Here is a 26307-nt window from a genome sequence, read left to right on the forward strand (position 1 = left end):
TGATTGATAGACCTGGCCGCCTTGCGAACTGGCAGTGTCATCAGTCTCTACTGTTTCCAAAAGCTTGGACTTGTTCCTGACAGGTACTTCTCCCGGGGTCTCTTGCACCTGTCTCCTCTCTGCCTTCCTCATCGTCTGCTTTCTTCTGCTCTCTTCTGGCATGATTGGTGTAATAACCTCGCTGAAGGTCTTATCCAGAAAGATCTCGTTCTCTCAGTTCTCATCAACAGGGTGATGAATTGAAGTGGCAGCCAAATGGAAGCTCAGGGTCTTTTCTGCAGACAAACCAAGGTGTGTTCTGCCAAGCGATCACCCAGTCTATGTTTCCCCAAAGTAGAGGAGACCACACTGTGACCAACAAATGCAGTAGACTAGTTTGCATGAAGTGCAGGTAAAGCACTGCTTCACCTGGAAGGTATGTTTGGGCCCTTGGATATAGAGGAGGGAGGAGGTAAACAGGCAAGTGTTACACTCTTCTGAGGTCGCAAGGAAAGGTGCAGTGGGACTGTGGGGGGGCTGAACGAAGGTATCCCAGACAGAACGACTCCTGTCGAAAGCTGACAAGGGAGGGAAGGGGAATGCGTGTATAATGGTGGCATCTAAAGAAGCTTGGTTGCTTTGGTTGCTCAGTAACTAGTGATTCCTAACTTGCTGCTGATTCACATTTGATGTCACCAGAGATGATACCATATAGCTATACTTAACGTAAAGAAACTGCAGTTACATTCACTAGGACATGATTTTAAAGGAGATATAGTAGATACACTCTCTACTAATCAGATTTATTTTCATGAATTTGACTATGGGTGCAATACCACAAATGAACACTTAAGTTTGATAAGTCACAATGTTCCATATATAATTATGAGAACACAATAGAGAAAGTATTAAGCAAGTGTTAGAAAGAGAAAACAAAATGCAATTAAAGATTTCTGACACTTTAGAAGTTCTTTAAAAACCTGCACTTGCATGAATGTGGATTTAAGCTCCAGTTCATGCCTCTGCAAGTGTAAAGAGATCGGTAAAAACCATGACTGCAGATGCTGGAAACCAGATTCTGGATTAGTGGTGCTGGAAAAGCACAGCAGTTCAGGCAGCAACGAGGAGCAGTAAAATCGACGTTTCAGGCAAAAGCCCTTCATCAGGAATACAGGCAGAGTGGCTGAAGGGTGGAAAGATAAATGAGACGAGGGTGGGGGTGGGGAGAAAGTAGCATAGAGTACAATAGGTGAGTGGGGGTGGGGGTGGAAGGCTCCTTTAGGTCCTTGGATGGAGGTGAGGGAGGAGGTGTGGGCGCTGGTTTTACAGTTCCTGCGGTGGCAGGGGAAAGTGCCAGGATGGGGGGGTGGGTCGTAGGGGGGCGTGGACCTGACCAGGTAGTCACGGAGGGAGCGGTCTTTGCGGAAGGCGGAGAGGGGTGGGGAGGGAAATATATCCCTGGTGGTGGGGTCTGTTTGGAGGCGGAGAGGGGTGGGGAGGGAAATATATCCCTGGTGGTGGGGTCTGTTTGGAGGCGGAGAGGGGTGGGGAGGGAAATATATCCCTGGTGGTGGGGTCTGTTTGGAGGCGGAGAGGGGTGGGGAGGGAAATATATCCCTGGTGGTGGGGTCTGTTTGGAGGCGGAGAGGGGTGGGGAGGGAAATATATCCCTGGTGGTGGGGTCTGTTTGGAGGCGGAGAGGGGTGGGGAGGGAAATATATCCCTGGTGGTGGGGTCTGTTTGGGGGTGGGGGGAATGTCGGCGGATGATTTGGTTTATGCGGAGGTTGGTAGGGTGGAAGGTGGGCACCAGGGGCGTTCTGTCCTTGTTGCGGTTGGGGGGGTTGGGTCTGAGGGCGGAGGTGCGGGATGTGGATGAGATGCGTTGGAGGGCATCTTTAACCACATGGGAAGGGAAATTGCGGTCTCTAAAGAAGGAGGCCATCTGGTGTGTTCTGTGGGGGAACTGGTCCTCCTGAAAGCAGATACGGCGGAGGCATTGGGAATACGGGATGGCATTTTTGCAGGAGGTATAGTGGGAAGAGGTGTAATCCAGGTAAGCTGTGGGAGTCGGTGGGTTTGTAAAAAATGTCGGTGTCAAGTCGGTCGTCATTAATGGAGATGGAGAGGTCCAGGAAGGGGAGGGAGGTGTCAGAGATGGTCCAGGTAAATTTAAGGTCAGGCTGGAATGTGTTGGTGAAGTTGATGAATTGCTCAACCTCCTCGCGGGAGCACGAGGTGGCGCCAATGCAGTCATCAATGTAGCGGAGGAAGAGGTGGGGAGTGTGCCGGTGGCATTACGGAAGATGGACTGTTCTACATAGCCAACAAAGAGACAGGCATAGCTGGGGCCCATACGGGTACCCCTTTGGTCTGGAGGAAGTGGGAGGATTCAAAGGAGAAATTGTTAAGCGTGAGGACCAGTTTGGCAAAATGAATGAGTGTGTCGGTGGAAGGGTACTGTTGGGGACGTCGGGAGAGGAAGAAACGGAGGGCTTGGAGGCCCTGGTCATGACAGATGGAGGTGTAAAGGGACTGGATATCCATGGTGAAGATGAGGCGTTGGGGGCCGGGGAAACAGAAGTCTTGGAGGAGGTGGAGGGCATGGGTGGTATCTCGAACGTATGTGGGGGAGTTCCTGGACTGGGGGGATAGGACAGTGTCCAGGTAGGTAGAAATGAGTTCAGTGGGGCAAAAGCATACTGAGACAATGGGTCGGCCAGGGTGATCAGGCTTGTGGATCTTGGGAAAGAGGTAGAACCGGGCAGTGCGGGGCTCCCGGACTATGAGGTTGGAAGCTGTGGGTGGGAGATCTCCTGAGTGGTCTGGGAGATGATGGTTTGGTGATGGGGGATGGGGTCATGGTCGAGGGAGCAGTAGGAGGAGGTGTCCTCGAGTTGGCGTCTGGCTTCAGCGGTGTAGAGGTCAGTGCGCCAGACTACCACTGCGTCCCCTTTATCCGCTGGCTGGATGGTGAGGTCAGGATTGGAGCAGAGGGAATAGAGGGCAGCACGTTGTGAGGGTGAGAGGTTGGAGTCGGGGAGGGAGGGTAGACAGATTGAGGCGGTTAATGTCCCGGCAACAGTTTAAAAAGATGCCAGCAGAGGAACTGTCAGCTGAGCTAGAAGGTTCTATTCTGAAGTCCCAACACAGAACTTAAGTACAAAATCAAGATACGCCCCTCCCCCACCCACTGCAATTCAGTGCAGTGGTGTGGACATGCTGAACTATCAAGAGCTGCTACCTTTCAGATGAGTCATTGAATCTAGCTGTGCCCGCCCTCTCAGGTGAACATAAAAGACGTCATGGCACGATTTGATGAGGAGTATGGGAATTTATCCCAGCATCCAGGTCAATAGTTATCCCTCAGGCAATATCACAATAACAGGCCAGGGCTTAGAAGACTGCTGTTCGTGAGAACCTGCTGTGCACACATTAATCCTTCCATTGCTTATGACAGTTCCTACACTTTAAAAATACTTCAGCAGATGTAAAGTGCTTTGGGACACCAGTCGTAATGAAAAGCTGTATATAAATATAATCTCTTATGTCTCTCTAAGTATATTATAAATCGATTCAGACCTGAACAAAATTTATGGCAAAGATATCCAAAAAAAACAATGATTTGTTGAATTCTTCTCTAGAATCTATAACTTAATACAATTTAAATTAAGAAAACAGGGGAGATGGTAACATTGTGATAATGTCACCAGACTAATAGCTCAGAACTCGCAGTTAATGTTCTGGACATGGGCTAAAATTAGAATTCAATAACAATGTGGAATAAAATGCCAGTCTAAATGTCAATCACTACTGATTGTCATAATGGCACATCTAGCTCACAAATGCCTTTTAAGGAAGGAAATCAGCCATCTTACACTGGTCTGAACTACATGTGATTCTAGATTCACAGCAGTGGTTGACGTTTAATTAGGGATGGGCAATAAATGCTGGTCTAACCAGTGATGCCACATGCCATGAATGAATAAAAAAAATACAAAATTTCTCGATCTTACTCTACTTCTATATCTTGTTGGCAACATGGCTGCTTCATTTTGGTGTGGTATGTGTACCCATATATTTCTTTTACAAAATGACTCTGTCAATAGCAACCCAATGTAGTGCAAGTCACTATCACACAGACTAGTGGGAAGGGAGAATCAAAGTGTGAAATAATTTGCACACCAACCATGTCAGACATTTGCAGATGCTCAGAAAGAGCTCAGATATACCCGAAGACATTCCCCTATTTAGCATCTTTAACAGAAAGACATAGTGCGCAAAGTACATTTGAATGTGAAGCTTTGTGTATCGACAGACCTTTCATTGATGCACCATCTACAGAACTCATTTTTCACTCTGTCAGGAATGCTGACCTTCACTGTCAGGATTTTCAATTTTTCCCCTCGGTTAATGGCCAGAATCTAAGTGCAAACATAAACAGCACAGACAGATGACACATAAAATACCCAAAAGACAAACTTATCAAGTCTCCTTACATGTAAGCACTTGTTTGATGTTTTATAGTAAATCATACAGAGTATAATTAACTATGAAAGGTACTTTTATGGATAGTTAAGGTCAGAAACATAGACTTGATAGAAATAGAATAGGAAACATTGTAAATACAAAAAGATTAAGTCAGCTAGTGCTAAGTCAGCTAAATATATTTTAACAGTAGACACTACACAACATCATGTGATGAATTCCACAAATTTCTTCTTTAACTGCATAATTGCAATTAACTGACCAAATACCAGGCCTCGTGAAATGCTGTTTTTGAGTGAACTGGAGTTATGTATTGTCAATCCCTTATCTAATCATCATAAATATGTAAAATCTTTTTGTTTAACAGGAGACAATACTGCAGTGCTTTTCTTCAGAAAGCACGCCCACTGTCCAAAGCAGACAACCAAGTTGCATTCTTTCAAGCCTATTTGGTTACTTTCATATCTAACAAAAAAAAGTAGTTTATCAAATTGTTTTTTTAAAAAAGCTAACATTTTACAATAGCACATCCACAAATGACCTGCCCTTTTGGATTTTTGTTTTTGCCTTTCGTCAGATATGGCAATCAGCCTGTTTACGCAGTCACTTTAATATGTTGCCAAAGAAACTAGGTCAAGCTGCAAGGAGATTTAGAATCTATAGCTACAATTCCCAATGCTGGTTCAATTGAAACATAATGATCCTGGAGCAAAAACTAATTCTGTTAGGTGATGATAAACATTCAGCCTTTAATAAGGATTGTTTTTTTGAAAGCCTATTTTAATATAACAATTTTGGCAGTCGATGGTAAAGCATTATTTGCAATTTAGCTAATAAATTATATAGGATTTGAAGCATAGAAACAGATCATTCATGCCAACACATGCTTGCCAGAATATCTACTCCACAAGAACCTCCTCTTCTGTCACCTAAATGATAGACATTTGCATTGATTAAAAACAAAACACAAAAATTGTAATCTATAGGAGATTATTTGTCAATATATCCACATTGTTGCTGACCACCGCCTTCTGAAGGGCAATTAGGGATGAGCAACAACTGCTGGCCTAGCCAGCGATACTTACACACCCATGAAACATAACAAAAGCAACACATCACAATTGTTATCGGCTCTGTGAATACCAATGCACATTGAAAAGGCAGATTGTACAGACAATGTTTGTAGACATGTCAGCTCAATATCCAAACCAACTCTGAATATTTCAAACATTAATATTAGAAAAATACCAGGGAACTAGCTCATGATTCTCATCTAATCTCAAGGGCCTGATTTGCAAATACCTCTTGTATCAAGGGTACCATCTGAACTTGTCACCACCCTAGAGTATACATTGCTTAATACATTTATTCACCGAACCTCATATTCGATACATCTACACTAATAAAAGCTCATCATTTCTTCTTTGATTTGAAGACTAACTGAAGTTCGGAATTTCTGCCACGAGTCATCATGTGATTGACCAGACCAATTTCCAACCTGCAGCTTACAGATAAGATGTCCCATGAGACTATGGGATCTGCGGACCATTTTCTTTGCTTCCCTGTCACTGTTGTCTTGCCATTAAGGTGATTACAGTATAGTGAGATGTCATTCTGTGTGATTGGTAGCAGGTTCCACCCTGTCAGCATATTCAAAGACTGAGCCTCTATGCAAAAAAAGGTGGAGACTGATGGATTTCTGATGACCAGTGGCCTACAAGATATGGAGATGTGTTGAATGAAAAGGTATTGAAGTGTTCAATCATCCACAGTCATAATCAACGGCAGAGAAGATTGAATGGGAAGTGATCGACATTCTCCAGATTCTTCTTTCAACATATATAGGTGATTAAAGCTTTTGTCTTGGCAAAACTGGTCGAGTATTTTACATAAGGAATTGAAAATATCAAGAGACTGACTTACAAATCTGAAGGAGTAGCAGCAACACTGTCATTGTCCACCAACTGTAGATAATATATATTTATGATGATCAGCATAGCTTTCATACAGAGGAAACTAATGTTAAAGAGTTTGCCACCTCCATGGCGCTAATATTGACAATAGAGGCTCATCATCCCTCAATTCAAAGATGACATCTACTGAGCATTGAGTTTCTGTCCATGAGACTGAAGGGCCTGTTGTTGTTTACAGATTTTGGGGAGGGCATAGAATGCAGTGGAATCCAAACTGCAGATCGTACTTTCATTTCTTTTGCCTTTTCTACTGCCAATATACCTCATCAGTAAGATTGGATTAGATTCTCTACAGTGTGGAAACAGACCCTTTGGCCCAACAAGTCCACACCGGCCCCCCCGAAGAGCAACCCACCCAGACCCATTCCCCTATATTTACCCCTGACTAATGCACCTAACACTACGGGCAATTTAGCATGGCCAATTCACCTAACCTGCACACCTTTTGGACTTTGGGAGGAAACCGGTGTACCCGGAGTAAACCCACGCAGACACGGGGAGAATGTGCAAATTCCACACAGACAGTTGCCCGAGGCAGGAATTGAACCTGGGTCCCTGGCACTGTGAGGCAGCAGTGCTAACCACTGAGCCACCGTGCCACCCTTGATGTCTGGAATCAATGCATGGTGCAGCTTGATAGACAAGTTGTGCTGTCTTGAATCGGCAGTAAGCCATTAATATCAATTCCATTACACTTCAAGAAGTGCTTCAGCCTGTCTTTGAAGCATTTTCTTTGTCTTCTCAGGAACACTGGCCACTTGAGTTGAGGAACCTAATGCACTTATTGTTAGAGGGGAAGGTCAAGGGTATGGTAGAGATCAAGTTAAAAAAGTTGGGATGCGAAGTCAGATTCCAAGATGATCCTGGAACAGTGAAAAGTTCTGACAAAGTAGAACAGGATTTATTAGCATTCCATGTTATACAATGAGATCTGGCAATGATTAGCTAAACCTGTTGCCTGTCATAAATGTTTAAGTCTATTTCTTTTGGATGTAATGGAGTAGATGGAGCCTTACCCATGGAGTGAGCATGTATAAAGTTTCAAACGGAACAGAGGCCGAAAAAGGCGGTGAGAATATGATCGAGATGATCAGAAAATGCAGAAATACCATGAAAAATGGAGACTGAAGGGCAGACTTTTAGGAATTTGCCATCATTTTACAGCAACTTTCACATATCTGCCTAGATAAAGCAACCTCATTAAAACCTGGAGAGAACTAAAACACACCACACAATCATTTAACCATCAACTACTCGAAAACAATTTTTACCAATGCTGTCATTCACAAAGTTACAAATTTTTGGCATCGATGGAAAATTTGAGAAACTCCGTTTACAGATTTGCATCAGATTGTATTTTTCACCTCTATGTTCTACTGGTACCTGGCACAATTTGAAGTGCATAACACAAAACTATGCCATGATACCTATACTGCAAGTTGCCAAGAAACAGGTGGCAGAAAATTTAAAAATGTTTAAATGAGACTTCAACAGGAGAAAAACACTTTCATATGGACTCTTCAGCTGATTCCTCTGAGAAGGAAATCATGGTTTTCATAATTCCTGACTTCTTGCTTAAGGTAGGTATAGAAAAAACAACAGAGAGCATCACTGAGACTAGCATTTTTGGGGCACTGAAAAAGTAGTGTATTGCTAAACTACAAAGAATTGCGGATGTTGGAGATCTGACAGAAAAATAGAAATTGCTGGCAAGGTCTGGAAAGTGTCACCGGTTCAAAATGTTAACACTGCTTTCTTCCCACAGATGCTTCCAGATCTGCTGAGTTTCACCAGCTATTTCTGGTTTTGTGTAAAATATAATGCTTCGTTTGGAACTTCAGTTGGTCAAAAACCAGGAAGTCCGATTTTACAATAATATTCATGAGCCCAAATGCAAGGAGGGAATGCTCATACATTGAACTGTCATTAGTTGAATGAGCTTCAGATCCATGAATTGCCTTGTTAACTATGTCGGGCCTTATTTTGATTAATACAGATAAAACAAAATTTCCATCATTTTATGAACAAAAAGAGTGTCCTTCTGCACTCTCAGTAATCAACAATGTAATTCTATCAGAAAATAATCTGACCAGTTAACCTGCCAAGATGAGAATCTAGAAAGAGAAAGTTATATATGCCCTGCAAAATTCCTAAGATCTATGTCTAAACAAGAATAATTTTGCTTCAAGTGTCACCAGTACCTTCATAGCAGCTGATAATTTTTTAAAAGATTGATATCAATTGTATGCATATGGGAGGATGCATCATCATAATCATCCTCCAGGGGACAATACTGGAAGTGAGAGAACACATCAGAATGTGGTAAAATCTGCTTTAATTAGGATCAAGTGCTAATTCTAATTTTGTTGAGTACTTGGTTTAAAAACAGAGGTTATACAGCATAAAAGTACCAAGTTTTGAAAAAAAAAATTTTGTTAAAAAGGAAACATATGGTTTAAATAAGCATAACTCACATGGTGTATTTAAAAGTCTGATGAGTAGCTTTTTCACAAAATTGAGTTTTTACTGCCACAGCACACATATCTATGCCCAAGTTATCAAAATTATACATATTAAGCTGAGCCTGCTATGTTTTGACAAAGACAAATTCCTTAATACAGTGGAAATCCAATATAGCATGAGTTCTAGGGTCCAAAAGTGAAACCACATTATAGCTGGAAGATCAATTGCTGCAGTGTATTTCTTTTCAGGAGTAAACAATTTCTGATTTTGTTAATTTCAGCCCCTTGTGTTGACATTTTCATATTTAGTCAGAACGTTGTTCTTTTAAAAAAAAGGTGCGTTGGATGGGATCAGAAATTTATGGAGAAAAATATATTTCCTCTCAGTAGAGGCAAAATCTTCCCAGATTCAGTTGAGCCAAGTTAAAATGTTGTGGAAACTTCTTGAAATACTGCAAGTTTCAGCCCTATCTATCTGCTTCAATTATCAGTCACAACTACAGCAGAAGATTCCTGGAAACTCTGCAAATCGTGCAACACTGTTAATGCTATGGTATTTCTCAGGGTTGCATGGATCTTCTGTCAAAGTTCAGCAAATAATCAGGAGATTATCCATTTACATGGGCTGATTATTCCAATTGCACATAAGCTATTACAATATTTACGGGTAATTCAAAAGAACATATAATTGAGGTGAGCTTGTCATTTGTATCAGATTATTTTTTTGGGACCCATGAGACTTCCATGTTATAAGTCTTGGGTATAGGTCATCTTTACATTGTACTTCTACTGTTCACCAAACCTAACTGAATGTATGACGACAGGGACATGATTTAGGACCGAATTGAAGAGAAACTTCTTCAGCCAAAGAGTTGTGAATCTATAGAATTCCCTGCCCAGTGAAGCAGTTAAAGCTACCTCAGTGAAGAGCTGCATTAGGACTCTGTTCAGAAGAGCAGCAACACACTGCAGCACCCCAGAACTGCTAAGACTGGAAGAAGAACACCTGTACAAAGTCTTTGACAAAAACAGATGCCTCCACAGCTTTGTCTGCAGATGCCTGATAGACAAGCAACACCAAGACGACAAGACATGCCTCATTACACTAGCCTCTCTCCCATACATTAAAAAGAATTTGGAACTGACAACCAGACTGCTCCGACCACTAGGGATCTTGACAGCCCACAAACCAACAAACACTCTCAGACAGTGGTTCACCAGAATAGAGGATCCGATACTCACTACGTGCAGGACAAATGTAATTTGCAAAATCTCTTGCAGCTACTGCACTAAACACTATGTAGGACAAACAGGCAGACAACTAGTGACCAAGCGACACGACCAATACTACCTGGCATCCATGCACACGGAAATCAAGAACCATGGGTTTGACTGGGACAACACAACGTTACTGGGTCAGGCTAAACAAAGAACAGCAAGGGAATTAGATTAGATTACTTGCAGTGTAGAAGCAGGCCCTTCGGCCCAACAAGTCCACACCGACCCGCCGAAGCGCAACCCACCCATACCCCTACATTTACCCCTTCCCTAACTCTACGGGCAATTAAGCATGGCCAATTCACCTGACCTGCACATCTGTGGGAGGAAACCGGAGCACCCGGAGGAAACCCACGCAGACACGGGGAGAACGTTCAAACTCCACACAGTCAGTCACCTGAGGCGGGAATTGAACCCGGGTCTCTGGTGCTGTGAGGCAGCAGTGCTAACCACTGTGCCACCGTGCCACCCATGATAGAAGCATGATACTCATCCTTGGATTCCATAAACAAAACACATTGACCTGGATCCAATACGCAAACCGCTGCAATGGCAAACCAGAACCGGCACCAACTGGAAACAGCTCAAACAGAACCATATAAATTCAGAGTAGAATAGTCCAGCAGCACTTCACAGGAGGCAACACACACGGATGATGTCACCTAGAAAGGGGGCGATATGTCTGCCAACAAACCTACCAGCTCAGCGAACAGATCAACAATTAATCCTACCTTGTTGAATGTTTTTAATGCAAAGACAGATAGATTTTTGAACAGTAAAGGAATTAAGTAAAGGCAGATAAGTGGAACTGAGTGTATGAAAAGATCAGCCATGAACTTACTGAATGGCAGAGCAGGCTCAATAGGCCAGATGGCCTAATCCCTCTCCCATTTCTTCTTTTCTTATGTAATACTTATTTCCGAGAAACAACTGACATCAATGTAGACTTTTTATTATAGAAGAAAATAATGAACATTTTAAATTTCAGCATTTGGTATGCTTTCCTTTATTGGTCAGAGTATTGAGTACAGGAGTTGGGAGGTCATGCTGCAGCTGTACAGTACATTGGTTAGGACGTTGCTGGAATATTGCGTGCAATTCTAGTCTCGAAATTCTAGTCTATCAGAAGGATGTTATGAAACTTAAAAGATTTACAAGAGTGTTGCCATAGTTGGAGGATTTGGGCTATTGGGAGAGGTTGAATAGGCTGGGGCTGTTTTCCCGGGAATGTTGGAGGATGAGGGGTGACCTTATTGAGGGTTATAAAATCACGAGAGGCGTGGATAGGATAAATAGACAAAGTCTCTTCCCTGGGGTGGGAGGAGTCCAGAACTAGAGGGCATAGGTTTAGGGTGTGAGGGGAAAGAAAAAAATGACTTAAACGGCAACTTTTTCACACAGAGGGTGGTACATGTATGAAGTGAACTGCCAGAGGAAGTGGTGGAGGCCAGTACGATTGCAACATTTAAAAGGCATCTAGATGGGTATATCAATAGTAAGGGTTTGGAGGTTTATGGGCCAGATGCTGGCAGGTGGATTTAGATTGGGTTGGGATTTCTGATTAGCATGGACGATTTGGACCAAAGGGTCTGTTTCCGTGCTGTACATTTCTATGACTCTAGGTTTCAAGGCAAGCAAATGCATTTGATCTTCAATTATGTTTTCAGTATTATGCCTCTAAACGTACAAATCTATCTGCCACAAATCCATGCTAAGTTTGTAATAATTTTCAAATGGCTAATAAACTGAACATCTTTTGGAAATGGAAAATCTTTATCCAGAAAGAGGTAAAACTGACAGTGCATTTTTTTCCTTAAAGAGACTTTACTGTTTCTTCAAAAGTAAATTACACTGTCCATAATGCAGTAGATTCTACAGTCCTTAATTCTATTTATACTATTATATTGCACTGAAGACAAAAATACTGTCCTATTTTCTGCCATTTCCCATTGCAATACATATATTTTCATCAGCGTTCATTCACATGGGGTACTGTTCAGAGTCCCAAATCTATATAGTCATAATGTTACAGAGCAATACTACATATTAAATGTTGTCTTACCAATTCAACTCCATGCTCCTAAATTTAAGAAAACAGTTCAGATTTGCTTTTAAGTTCCAACAATTTCTTAAATTTCATTACTATGAATTCATTATATTTATAATCTAAAGATATTTCCTTGGCATTAAAAGAAGTGCTATGGAACAATATTTGGAATCTATAATTCACGACAGAGTGACTGAACATTTTGAGTGGAGTAAGCAATGGGGCACAGGTTTCTCGCACAGAGTCTGTCCCTGTTGCTCAGAATGGAAGGAGGGAGAGGAGCAGAGCATTAGTCATTGGGAACTCCATAGTTAGGGATACAGGCAGGAGGTTCTGTGGGAATGAGGGGGAGGGGAAGCAGCCCTGAGTTGTGTCCACATAGGCACCAGCGACATAGGTAGGAAGAGAGATGGGTATTTAAGGCAGAAATTCAGGGAGCTAGGGTGGAAGCTTCAAGCTAGAACAAACAGAGTTGTTATCTCTGGTTTGTTACCCATGCCAAGTACTAGCGAGACAAGGAATAGGGAGAGAGAGGAGTTGAACACATGGCTACAGGGAAGGTACAGGAGGGAAGGTTTTGAATTCCTGAATAATTGGGACTCTTTCTGGGGTAGGTTGGACCTCTAAAACAGGATGGTCTTCACCTGAATCAGAGGGGTAATAATTTCCTGCAGGGGAAATTTGCTAATGCTCTTCGGGTGGGTTTAAACTAATTCAGCAGGGGGATGGGAACCTAAATTGTAGTTCGAGCATAGAGGAGTTGAGAGTAGGGAGGTCCAAAATAAGATTTCAGGGTCGCAAGACGGTACCAGCAAGCAAAAGGTTAGTTTGAAGTGTGTCTAATTCAACACCAGGAGTGTCTGGAATTAAGTGGTGAACTTGGGTCAGTACCTAGGATTTCGATGTTGTGGCTATTTCAGAGACATGGGTAGAGCAGGGACAGGAATAGTTGTTGCTGGTTCCGGGATTTAGATGTTTCAGTAAGAACAGAGAAAATGATAAAAGAGGTAAGAGTTTGGCATTGTTAATCAAGGGCAGTATTATGGCAGCAGAAAGAACGTTTGAGGACTTGTCAGCTGAGGTAGTATGGGCTGAGATTAGAAACAGGAAAGGAGAGGTCACCTCTGTTAGGAGTTTTCTATAGCCCTCTAAATAGCTCCAGAGATGCAGGGGAAAGGATAGCAAAAATGACTCTCGATAGGAGCGAGAGTGACAGGGTAGTTGTTATGGGGCACTTTAACTTCCCAAACCTTGACTGGGAATTCTATAGTTCAAATACTTCAGATGGGCCAACAAGGGGCGAAGCCACATTAGATTTGGTACTGGGTAGTGAACCCGGCCAAGTGTTAGATTTGGAGGTAGGTGAGCACTTTGGTGATAGTGACCACAATTCAATTATGTTTACTTTAGCAATGGAAAGGGATAGGTATACACCAGAGAACAAGAGCAACAGCTGGGGAAAGGCAAGTTCCATGCAATCAGACAAGATTTAGGATGCATAGGATGGTGAAGGAAACTGCAGGGCATGGGCACAATAGAAATGTGGAATTTATTCAAGGAACAGCTACTGGATGTCCTTGATAAGTATGTACCTATCAGACAGGGAGGAAATTGTCGAGTGCAGGAGCCATGGTTTACTGAGGAAGTTGAATCTCTTGTCAAGAGGAAGATGACAAGTTAGTTAGGATGAGATATGAAGGCTCAGTTAGGGCGATTGAGAGTTACAAGGTAGCCAGGAAAGTCCGAAAGAGCGAGCTAAGATGAGTAAGGAGGGGACATGAGAAGTTGTTGGCGGAGAGGATCAGGGAAAATGCTAAAGCTTTCTATAGGTATATAAGGGATAAAAGAATGACTACAGTAAGATTAGGGCAAAACAAGGACAGTAGTGGGAAGTTGTGTGCGGAGTCAGAGGAGATAGGGGAAGTACTAAATGAACATTTTTCGTCAGTATTCACACTAGAAAAAGACAATGTTGTTGAGGAGAATACTGAGAAACAGGTTATTAGACTAGGCGGGATTAAGGTTCACAAGGAGGTAGTGTTAAAAATTCTGGAAAGTGTGAAAATAGATAAATCCCCTGGGCTGGATGGGATTTGTCCTAGGATTCTCTGGGAAGCCAGGAAGGAGAATGCCAAGCCCTTGGCTTTGATTTTTATGTCGTTATTGACTACAAGAATAGTACTAGAAGACTGGAAGATAGCAAGTGTTGTTCCCTTATTCAAGAAGGGGAGTAGAGACAGCCCTGGTAATCATAGACCAGTCAGCCTTATTTCAGTTGTGGGTAAAGTGTTGGAAAAGGTTATAAGAGATAGGATTTATAATCATCTAGAAAGGAATAAGTTGGTTAGGGATAGTCAACATGGTTTCGTGAAGGATATGTCATGCCTCACAAACTTTATTAAGTTCTCTGAGAAGGTGACCAAATGGAGAATGAGGGTAAAGCCATTAATGTGGTGTATATGGATTTCAGTAAGGCATTTGATAAGGTTCCCCATGATAGGCTACTGCACAAATTATGGAGGTATGGGATTGAGGACGATTTAGCGGTTTGGATCAGAAATTGGCTAGCTGAAAGTACACAGAGGGTGGTGGTTGATGGGAAATATTCATTCTGAAGTTCAGTTTCTACTGCAATAGTAAGGATCTGTTTTGGGTCCACCACTGTTTGTCATTTTTATAAACGACCTAGAGGAGGGTGTAGAAGGATGGGTTAGTAAATCTGGCAACTAATTCATTACCTATGCCAATACATTACAGACACCATGTGTCTTAACTCTGCCCACTAATCTCTTATGTAAGACCTTATTAAAAGCCTCCTGATGTTGGTGTAGTGATAATGTTATTGGACTAGTGATTCAGCATCCCAGCCTAATGCACTAAGGACATGAAGCGGTCAGCCATGACCTCAGTGAATGTCAGAGCAGGCTTGAAAAGCAAAACCGCTGCCGCTAATTTGTTTGTTTGAATGACGTGGGTTTAAATCCCACTGTAACAGCTAAATGAATTCAAATTTAATTCATAAAATCTGGAATGGAAAGCTAGTCTCATTAATGATGACCACAAATCTATCGGTTGTTGTACAAATCATCTGGTTTACAAAGTGTAGGAAATCTACTGTCCTTATTTGGTCTGACCTACACGTGACTCTAAACAGCGAGGTGGTTAACTCTTAACTGCCCTATACATTCAGTTCAACAGTCAATTCGGGAAAGTTAACAGATAAAATAAAGACAATTCTGAGCAATACGTTTTGGCAATAATCTACTAGTTTTTGAAGACAGGCAATGCAGATTTACAGCAATGCTACCAGCGTGTTAACGTTAGCTTGAGGGGAAATTACTTAAGTGGGCTTTTATTCACAGGAAACAGAAGGATAATGATGATTTGATTGGGTTTTCCCAATCTTGATAGCAACGGTTAGGGTCACTAGATTAAAAGTTTCCACCGGCACAGTTTAGTACAAAGAAAAATAATACAACCAGAGCCAACCATTCAGGAATAAAGTTAGGAAATACGTATTTAAACAAAAAGGTGGTAGAAGTATGGAAGTCACTCCCATAAAAACCAACAGCTGCCAGCTCAAGTAGTAACTTTTAAATGTGATTTTTGAGAGTTGTTATTTTTGCTATTTAAGGGTAAGGAGGCAAGGTAGTTGGAATACAAATTAGCCATGCTGTCACTGAATAGAAGAGCAGGCACTAGGATTCAAAAGAAGTAGGCTAGATAGAAAATTTGAGAAACATATTCTAAAACTACACAGTTGAAGAAAACTATATTGCAGTCAATTAAATTAAGTCAACGATTATGTAATTTGGCCATGCAGAATTTCTTAATTACAAGAACTTATGACACTTTAAAAGGAAATAGTTGCAAATACATTATTAGAATGATTGATTCTTTCATTACCTTTACTTACAGATTTGACACCCACAGCTGTGAATCCACTTGTCATAGACTGGTGATAAATCATATCTAACCTTCAATCAGCTGCTACATTTGTCACCCTGTACAAGTGGAGTATCTCACCTTGAAGAGGTAAAACTGACAGCATGTCTCACCCTGCAGCAACCACAATTCTTACTAACTATTACACACAGAAACACTGATTCAAGAGGCAAATGCTTTTAATGACCAATGGTATTAAATATGCTTTTCAAAAAAATTAGTGCAAATGGAATTGGACATTTAAAAACAAAATATTCAACATTTTCTTACTTGCTAGATGCTGAAAGCACTGTCAGAACTGCACACAGTGTGTCATTAAGACAGCTTTAATTCAATTATAGGCAAACTCAGACATGTCACATATGTTAAATGTAATAGTTTTATATAGCTGCAAGGCACTATACTGATTTATGGACATCAGCATCATCATACTAGTGACAGAAATGGCTTGACATTTTATAGGATGGAAAAGTAACAAAAACAGTTGTGTGCATCACATTTAACTGAGTAGAACAGTAAGTACAGAATACTGCCAAAGTAGATGCTTCTCTTATAAGTGTACAGAAAACAAAAGTGACAAAATCCATTCTTTTGTTTTCTCTGAATTTTCAAAAGGCATTTGGCACTGTGACAGACAGTAACATTGTTAATGCCACAACTCAGTGGTTTTTTTGCCCATGATGACATCACACTGAAATTTGGACCATGATTGACTTGCTGCTGAGTAATGTCAAAATTTGGCAGTGTTTGAGTTAATATACCAAATTCAGAAAAACGATTTCATAGAAAAAAGAAGTTTGTTGAAACACAACCAGAAAGGTTAATTCAAATATCAAAATAAAACTTTAAATTGCCATGCTTAACATGGCAACCCATAAAGCCAGACACCGAGTCTGCAGGCCAGATTAATACAAAGAGCATGGGTTTCAATCCCCATTTAAATTGAGGTCTACTAAGTGCCGGTCATAATTCAATGAAAAATAGCAAAGGATCAGCCCACAGACACTAAACTCAAGGGGATGTTATGTGATTCTAAAATCAATAACCAAGCACCAGAGAACTGTCGCAGATTATCCTGTACTATTCACACTGCTCTCCATCTTGTACATAACTGCACTTGCAGTTTCCTATAAACTCCAATGGCAATTTGATATCGATTCAGAGCATACCAGCAGCTATGCTTTGAACATTAACATGTTACTCTGCTGCTGAAACCCTCATCCAAGTCATTTTCAGATCAAGTCCAATTATTTCAATACTGAAACAACAAAAATTGTTGGGGAAACTCAGCAATTCTGGCAGCGTCTGTGGGGAAAAAATAGAGTTAACATTTCGAGTCTGGTTACTCTGCAGCAGAACTCTGTCTTGGCTGACTTCCCATTCTCCACCCTCCATAAACTATTGCTTGAAAGCTGTGGTGCCGCATTCCATTTTACTTTCACAGGTTTCCTAGATAATCTACACTTGCATGGAAAACTCATTTTTTATTTTGCCTATCTTGCCTTTCTGATTTTTGTGACCTCGATCAGCCCTGTAACAATGTAATTCCTAAGGCAAGACCTCTTGTCCATGATTTATACCCCCTCTGCTTGCATTTGGAAAAAGAAATAAGGAATTGTGAACTTCTGCAAAGCTGTTTCTGTTCTGATACCAACTAGAAATGCGGCAGAAACAGCATTCATTGCAAAAATGAATTTCTGCTGTACTTCTGGTGAAGTTGCTTTCACAATGAAGCAGCAGCTTCCTGGAAATCCCAGGACAAAGTCTGAAAGTGAAAGATCATTTGTTAAGATTTATGACTTAAGTACTAAAACTGATACATAAAACGAGAAAATATTCCTTACCTGATGATGATGGATGTTTCTGATGCTGCAGCTGAAATTATGATAGAGACGGAATTTCTCAGTATCTTTTTTGTGTCCATCCTTTTCTTTTGTAGTTGCTTTTGTCAAAGTTGACTGAATAAAAGCAACATTTTGTTCACACCTATAAATACACATCATGGCATTAATATCAATTCTTACTTTTACAACCAGGCCAGATTTTGTTTAAAAAAATACACCTTGCTTTAAGAAAGTAGTATTTATTGTCAATAACTTCACATGTCAAAGGACATGACAAAGGTTTCTAAAATGATGCAAGTATATTCTCTGAATGGATGATTTTATAACTTGGGCGCATGCATATAAAACATAAAGGCAAAGAATCAAGTGAGATGTACACAATCCAGTCACTTAAAGCTCACCATTAAGGGAGTTTTTTTTTTATTCCTGGATTACTAATTTACTGAATTTAAATTCCTCTAGTTTCTGTAGTGGAGTTTGAACTCATTCCTCATGAGCATTACTGAGAACAAAAATCACAGCAGATCAGGCAGCACCCATTGGGAGAGAGCAAGCTAACATTTCGAGTTTAGATGACACTTAATCAGACCGAGAGTCATCCAGATTCGAAGCATTAGCTTGCTTGCTCTCTCTCTGTCTCTCCCCCCCCAGGGATGTTTCCAGAGCCGCTGTGATCACGAGCAGTTTTTGTTTTCAGTGCAGGTCCCAGCAACTGCAGTAATGTGTTCCTCCTCGGTATTAGGCTGGGCCTCCAGATTCCTCCAATAGTAATATAACCACAATGTCATGGTTTCCTCAAATTGATTAATACATTTTCCGTCAAACAACTCAAAAAGTTATCAAACTATTCAAATCTTTCAAATGCAAAATTATAGGTTTCATGGGCACTAATCTGTGAACCCCTGGTGATAATCGCCGAGACTAGCTTTATATTCATAGTCATACAGCACGGAAACAGACTCTTCGATACAACTGATCCACACTGACCAAATATCCCAACCTGACCTCGTCCCACTTGGCCCTTACCCAAAACCCTTCCTATTAATATACCTAACCAGATGCCTTTTCAGTGTTGTATCCATCTCCACCACTTACTCTGGCAGCTCGTTCAATACATGCACCACCCTCTGCATGAAAAAGTTATCCCTAAGGTCCTTTATAAATCTTTCCCCTCTCATCTTAAAACTATGCCCTCTACTTTGGACATCCCTAAAACATATTCACCTGATACATGCACCTCATGATTTTATAAACCTCTATAATATCACCCGCCAGTCTTGACACTGTAAGGGAAACAACCCCAGCCTATTCAGCCCTCCCTCGAGCTCAAACCCACCAGTCCTGGCAACATCCTTGTAAATCTTTTCTGCACCCTCTCAAGTTTAACATCATCCTTTCCATAGGAGGACCAAAATTGAAAGCATTATTGCAAAGATGATCGCTTCAATGTCCTGTAAAGCCACAACATGACTTTGTGGCTTTGTTGAGTATAGTCAACGCACTGACCAACAAAGGCAAGCATGAAAATCAGAGTGCGTCCGGGAAAATTGGGCGAAGTTCACCCCAGAAACAGATAAGTGTATTATTTCTCAGTGTGACCTACAGAAAGTCTGCAGTAGAGAGTAGAATGGGTTCTTTCTTCATTAGATGCTTACTTTGAGATATGTCTCTTGATTAAACTTAAAACATAAGCCATAACTATTAATTTAACCTGGGGCAGTGTTTTGTAGAGGAATAAGACAGTGTTATTTTCTGGGTCTGCAGATTGTGAAGGAGCAAAAATGGCCTTTAGTAAAGTGAAATGCGCTTCTTGTCAGATGTGGGAGTTTAAAGAGAGTTTAGGGGTTACCGCGGATCTGCAACAAATGCTGCTGGTTGCGAATCTTATCAGATCAAATGGATCGGTTGGAGAGAGAGTTAAAAGCAATGAGGAATTTGTAACAGCAACAGCATGTGATGAATGGCAATTATAGGAAAGGGGAAAAGTCTCAGATACAGTCACACAGCTGGGTTAACTCCAGGAAACGTAAGAGAGGTAGGCACCTAGTGCAGGAGCCTTCTGTGGCTATACCCATTTCAAACAAGTATGCTGTTTTGGTGATGGATTATCAGGGGAAAGTAGCACAAACAGCCAGGTTTCTGGTATTGAGACTGGCTCTAAAGCAATGAGGGGTACGTTGGGTTCCAAGAGATCAATTGTGTTAGAGATTCTCCAGTCCAAGGTACAGACAGACATTTCTGTGGCCAGCAGCGACAAAGCAGAATGGTGTGTTGCTTCCCTGGTGCCAGGATCAAGGATGTCTCAGAGAGGGTACAGAATGTTCTCAAGGAGGACAGGGGCCAGCAAGAGGTCATTGTCCACATTGGAACCAATGACATAGGAGGGGAAAAGGTAGAGATTTTGAAGGCAGATTACAGAGAGTTAGGGAGGAATTTAAAAAGGAGGCCCACGAGAGTAGTAATATCTGGATTACTCCCGGTACTACGAGCTACTGAGGGCAGGAATAGGAGGATAGGGCAAATGAATGCATGGCTGAGGAGCTGGTGTATGGGAGAAGGATTCACATTTTTGGATCATTGGAATCTCTTTAGGGGTAGAAGTGACCTGTACAAGAAGGATGGATTGCACCTAAATTGGAAGGGGACAAACTGGCCAGGAGATTTGCTAGAGCTGCTCAAGAGGATTTAAACTAGTAAGGTGGGGGGGATGGGACCCAGGAAGATAGTGAGGAAAGAGATCAATCCGAGACTGGTACAGTTGAGAACAGGAGCCAGTCAAACAGTCTGGGTAGGCAGGGACAAGGTAGCACTAATGAATTAAACTACATTTATTTCAATGCAAGGTGCCTAACAGGGAAGGCAGATGAACTCAGGGCATGGTTAGGAACATGGGACTGGGATATCATAGCAATTACAGAAACAAGGCTCAGGGATGGGCAGGACTGGCAGCTTAATGTTCCAGGATACAAATGCTACAGGAAGGATAGAAAGGGAGGCAAGAGAGGAGGGGGAGCGACACTTTTGATAAGGGATCGCATTACAGCTGTGCTGAGGGAGGATATTCCCAGAAATACATCCAGGGAACTGAGAAATAAGAAAGGAATGGTCACCTTATTGGGATTGCATTACAGACTCCCTAATAGTCAGAGGGAAATTGAGAAACAAGCTTGTAAGGAGATCTCAGCTATCTGTAAGAATAATAGGCTGCTTATGGTAGGGGATTTTAACTTTCCAAACATAGACTGGGACTGCCAAAGTGTTAAGGGTTTAGATGGAGAGGAATTTCTTAAGTGCATACAAGACTATTTTTTGATTCAGTATGTGGATGTACCTACGAGAGAAGGTGCAAAACTTGACCATCTCTTGGGAAATAAGGTAGGGCAGGTGACTGAGGTGTCAGTGGGGGAGTACTTTGGGGCCAGCGACCATAATTCTATTCGTTTTAAAATAGTGATGGAAAAGAATAGACCAGATCTAAAAGTTGAAGTTCTGAATTGGAGAAAGGCCAATTTTGACGGTATTAGGCAAGAACTTTCAAAAGCTGATTGGGGGCAAATGTTCGCAGGCAAAGGGATGGCTGGAAAATGGGAAGCCTACAGAAATGAGATAACAAGAATCCAGACAAAGCTTATTCCTGTTAGGGTGAAAGGAAAGGCTGGTAGGTATAGGGAATGCTAGATGACTAAAGAAATTGAGGGTTTGGGTAAGAAAAAGGAAGCATATGTCAGATATAGACAGGATAGATCGAGTGAATCCTTAGAAGTGTATAAAGGAAGTAGGAGTATACTTAAGAGGGAAATCAGGAGGGCAAAAAGGGGACATGAGATAGCTTTGGCAAATAGAATTAAGGAGAATCCAAAGAGTTTTTACAAATACATTAAGGACAAAAGGGTAACTAGGGAGAAAATCGGGCCCCTCAAGAATCAACAAGGTGGCCTTTGTGTAGAGCCGCAGAAAATGGGGGAGATATTAAACGAGTATTTTGCATCAGTATTTACTGTGGAAAAGGATCTGGAAGATATAGAGAGTAGCGAAATAGATGGTGACACCTTGCAAAATGTCCATATTACAGAGGAGCAAGTGCTGGATGTCTTTAAACGCATAATGGTGGATATATCCCCAGGACCTGATCAGGTGTACCCTAGAACTCTGTGGGAAGCTAGCGAAGTGATTGCTGGGCTTCTTGCTGAGATATTTGTATCATCAATAGTCACAGATGTCAGAAGACTGGAGGTTGGTGCCACATGGTGCCACTCTTTAAGAAGGGTGGCAAGGACAAGCCAGGGAACTATAGACCAGTGAGCTTGACCTCGGTGGTGGGCAAGTTGTTGGAGGGAATCCTGAGGGACAGGATGTACGTGTATTTGGAAAGGCAAAGACTGATTAGGGATAGTCAACATGGCTTTGTGTGTTGGAATCACATCTCACAAACTTGATTGAGTTTTTTGAAGAAGTAACAAAGAGGATTGATGAGGGCAGAACAGTAAATGTGATCTATATGGACTTCAGTAAGGCATTCGACAAGTTTCCCCATGGGAGACTGATTAGCAAGGATAGATCTCACGGAATACAGGGAGAAGTAGCCACGTGGATACAAAACTGGCTCAAAAGTAGAAGACAGAGGGTGGTGGTGTAGGGTTGTTTTTCAGACTGGAGGCCTGGGACCAGTGGAGTGCCACAAGGATCGGTGCTTGGTCCTCGACTTTTTGTCATTTGCATGAATGATTTGGATGCGAGCATAAGAGGTGCAGTTCGTAAGTTTGCAGATGACACCAAAATTGTATGTGTAGTGGACAGCAAAGAAGATTACCTCAGATCACAACAGGATCTTGATCAGCTGGACCAACGGACCGAGAAGTGGCAGATGGAGTTTAATTTAGATAAACATGAGGTGCTGCATTTTGGGAAAGCAAATCTTAGCAGGACTTATATACTTAATGGTAAGGTCCTAGAGAGTGTAGCTGAACAAAGAGACCTTGGAGTGCAGGTTCAGAGTTCCTCGAAAGTAGAGTCACAGGTAGATAGGATAGTGAAGGCGGCATTTGGTATGCTTTCTTTTATTGGTCAGAGTATTGAGTACAGGAGTTGGGACGCCATGTTACTGCTGTACAGGACATTAGTTAGGCCACTGTTGGAATTGTGTGTGCAATTCTGATCTCCTCCCTATCGGAAAGATGTTGTGAAACTTGAAAGGATTCAGAAAAGATTTACAAGGATGTTGCCAGGGTGAAGGATTTGAGCTGTAGGGAGAGGCTGAACAGGTGGGGCTGTTTTCCCTGGAGTGTTGGAGGCTGAGGGGTGACCTTATAGAGATTTACAAAATTATGAGGGGCATGGACAGGTTAAATAGACAAAGTCTTTTCCCTGGGCTGGGGGAGTCTAGAACTAGAGGGCATAGGGTGAGAGGGGAAAGATATAAAAGAGACCCAAGGGGCAACTTTTTCCACACAGAGGGTGGTATGTGTATGGAATGAGCTGCCAGAGGAAGTAGTGGAGGCTGGTACAATTGCAACATTTAAAAGGCATTTGGATGGGTATATGAATAGGAAGGGTCTGGAGGGATATGGGCTGGGTGCTGGCAGGTGGGACTAGATTGGATTGGGATATCCGGTCAGCATGGACAGGTTGAACCGAAGGGTCTGTTTCCATGCTGTACATCTCTAGGACTCTCTGCAAAATGCCTTCTTCACTATCCTGTCTACCTGTAACTCCGCTTTCAAGGAACTATGTACCTGCATCCCCAAGTCTCTTTGTCAGCAACCCTCTCCAGGGACCTACTATTAACTGTATAAGTCCTGCCCTGAATTGCCTTACCAAGCTGCAACACCTAATTTATCTAAATCAAACTCCATCTCTCACTCCTCAGCCCATTGGCATATCTGACCAAAGCCCCATTATACTCGAAGATCTTCTTCACTGTTCGCTACACTACCTATTTTGGTGTAATCTGCAAGCTTACTCAATATTCCACCTATATTCACATCCAAATTATTTACATAAATGACAAACAGTGGATCCAGTACTGATTCTGGTGACACATCACTGATCACAGGCCTCCAGTCTTAAAAACAACCCTCCGACATCCTCTGTCTCCTAACTTCAAGTCAATTTTGTATCCAATTGGCTAGCTCCCCATAGATCCCATTCGATCTAACCTTACTAACTCGTCTACCATGTAGAATCCGGTCAAAGACTTTGCTGAAGTCCATATAGACAATGTCTACTGCTGTGCCTTCTTCGATCTTCTTTGTCACCTCTTCAAAAAAAACTCAATCTCCTGTGCACAAAGCCATGCTGACTTGCCCTAATCAGTCCTTTCCTTTCCAAATACATGTAAATCCTGTCCCACAGAATCCCCTTTAACAACCTACCCAACACTGATGTCAGGCTCATTGGTCTACAGTTCCCTGGTATTTCCTGACAGCCTTTCTTAAATCATGGCACCACATTAGCCAACCTCCAGTCTTCCAGTACTTCCAGTATTTGTTGATGATACAAATACCTCGAGCTTCCCACAAAGTTCTGGAACCACCTGATTAGGTCCTGAGGATTAATCTCCCTTTTATATATTTTACGATTTCCAGCATTTCCTCTTCAGTAATATGAACTTTTTTCAAGACATCACTGGCTCAGTGCTTCAAAGCGCGGGGACCTGGTTTGATTCCAGCCTTAGGTGACTCTGTGTGGAGTTTCTACCAATGTCTGTGTGGGTTTCCTCTGGGTGCTCTGGTTTCCTTCCACAGTCCAAATATATTCATGTTAGGTGGTTTGGCCATGCTAAATTGCCCATAATGCCCAGTGAGGTGGTGGCTAGGTGGATTAACCATGTGAAATGGAAGGTGACAGGACAGAGTAGGGGGTGGGATGCTCTTTGGAGGGTTGGTATGGATTCAATGGTCTGAATGATCTGCTTCTATGCTGTGGGGACTGTATGGTCACTACTTATTTCCCCAAGTTCCCTAGCTTTCATGTCCTTCTCCACTGTAAATATTGTTGCAAAATATTCATTTACTATCTCACCCATCTTCACACAGATGGCCACATTGATCTTTAAGGGGCACTATTCTCTCCCTAGTTGCTCTTTTACCCTTCATATATTTAGATTTTAGATTACTTTACAGTGTGGAAACAGGCCCTTCGGCCCAACAAGTCCACACCGACCCGCTGAAGAGCAACCCACCCATACCCCTACATTTGCCCCTTACCTAACACTACGGGCAATTTTTAGCATGGCCAATTCACCTGACCTGCACATCTTTGGACTGTGGAAACCCACCCGGAGGAAACCCACGCAGACACAGGGAGAACGTGCAAACTCCACACAGTCAGTCCCCTGAGGCGGGAACTGAACCCGGGTCTCTGGCGCTGTGAGGCAGCAGTGCTAACCACTGTGCCACCGTGCCGCCCATGGAGTCTCTTTTGATTCTCCTTAATTCTATTTGCCAAAGGAATCTAATTCCCCTTTTTGCCCTCCTGATTTCCTGAAGTATACTTCTACTGCTGTTCTTAAACTCTTTCAGGGATTCATTCGATCCCAGCTGTCTATGTGTGCCTCCTTCCATTTCTTGACCAAAGCCTCAATTTCTCTAGTCATCCAACATTCCCTACACCTACCAACTTTGCCCTTCACATTAACAGGAACACAATGTCTCCAGACTCTTGTTATCTGATTTTGAAGGCTTTCCGCTTCCCCAACCATTCCCTTACCTGCAAATAACCTCCTCCAATCAACGTTTGAAAGTTTCTGTCTAATACCATTAAATTGGTCTTCCTCCAATGTATTAATTACATTTAAATACCATCAGTTGTCAGATGGAATTTCAACTAATGTCCACAGAGTATCTGCCTGAGCTTCTGGTTTATTAGCCCAGTTACATTACCACTACATCATTAACTCCCCTAAACCTTTCTCCTGTAAGCAACAACCAGTGTGGCTCTGTTGGCATTCTCCAAATCACAGGGAGATGGTAGGAATGTTGAGTTTTGTAAATCATTATATTTTAAACTGTCTCATTACTTTCAAGAGAGAATGAAGTTGGGTATAATGTGATATCTAATTACCATTTCTTCATGGATGCAAAACTCTCAGATTCGCAATGCCAGAGAGATGGGGATTTGAGAGAGGAAGAGTTCATAGCAAGCCATTGTAGGATTGGGTTGTGGAGATTTTCTGAAGATTTGCACACAGTTTAGCCTACAAGAATCTGCTGGAAAAAAGACAACACAGAGAGACAGAGGCACCTAGTCATATACCTTGAACAGAGAAAACCCTGGCCTGGCTAGTCACTGCAC

The 26307-nt window shown here is 42.0% G+C and overlaps 1 protein-coding gene across 1 annotated transcript in view; it reads right to left on the reverse strand.

Annotated features, from left to right (window-relative positions):
* srbd1 (S1 RNA binding domain 1) overlaps positions 1 to 26307 on the reverse strand; it is a 269810-nt gene that overhangs the window by 205500 nt on the left and 38003 nt on the right. The window contains exons 9-10 of the mRNA XM_043695659.1: positions 18016 to 18157; positions 4299 to 4402 (exon numbers count right to left, since the gene is read on the reverse strand). Coding sequence (XP_043551594.1) covers positions 4299 to 4402; positions 18016 to 18157 — 246 coding nt within the window. The remainder of the gene's footprint in view (positions 1 to 4298; positions 4403 to 18015; positions 18158 to 26307) is intronic.

Source organism: Chiloscyllium plagiosum, chromosome 9 (assembly GCF_004010195.1).
Source record: "Chiloscyllium plagiosum isolate BGI_BamShark_2017 chromosome 9, ASM401019v2, whole genome shotgun sequence".
In the NCBI taxonomy this organism is placed as follows: domain Eukaryota; kingdom Metazoa; phylum Chordata; class Chondrichthyes; order Orectolobiformes; family Hemiscylliidae; genus Chiloscyllium; species Chiloscyllium plagiosum.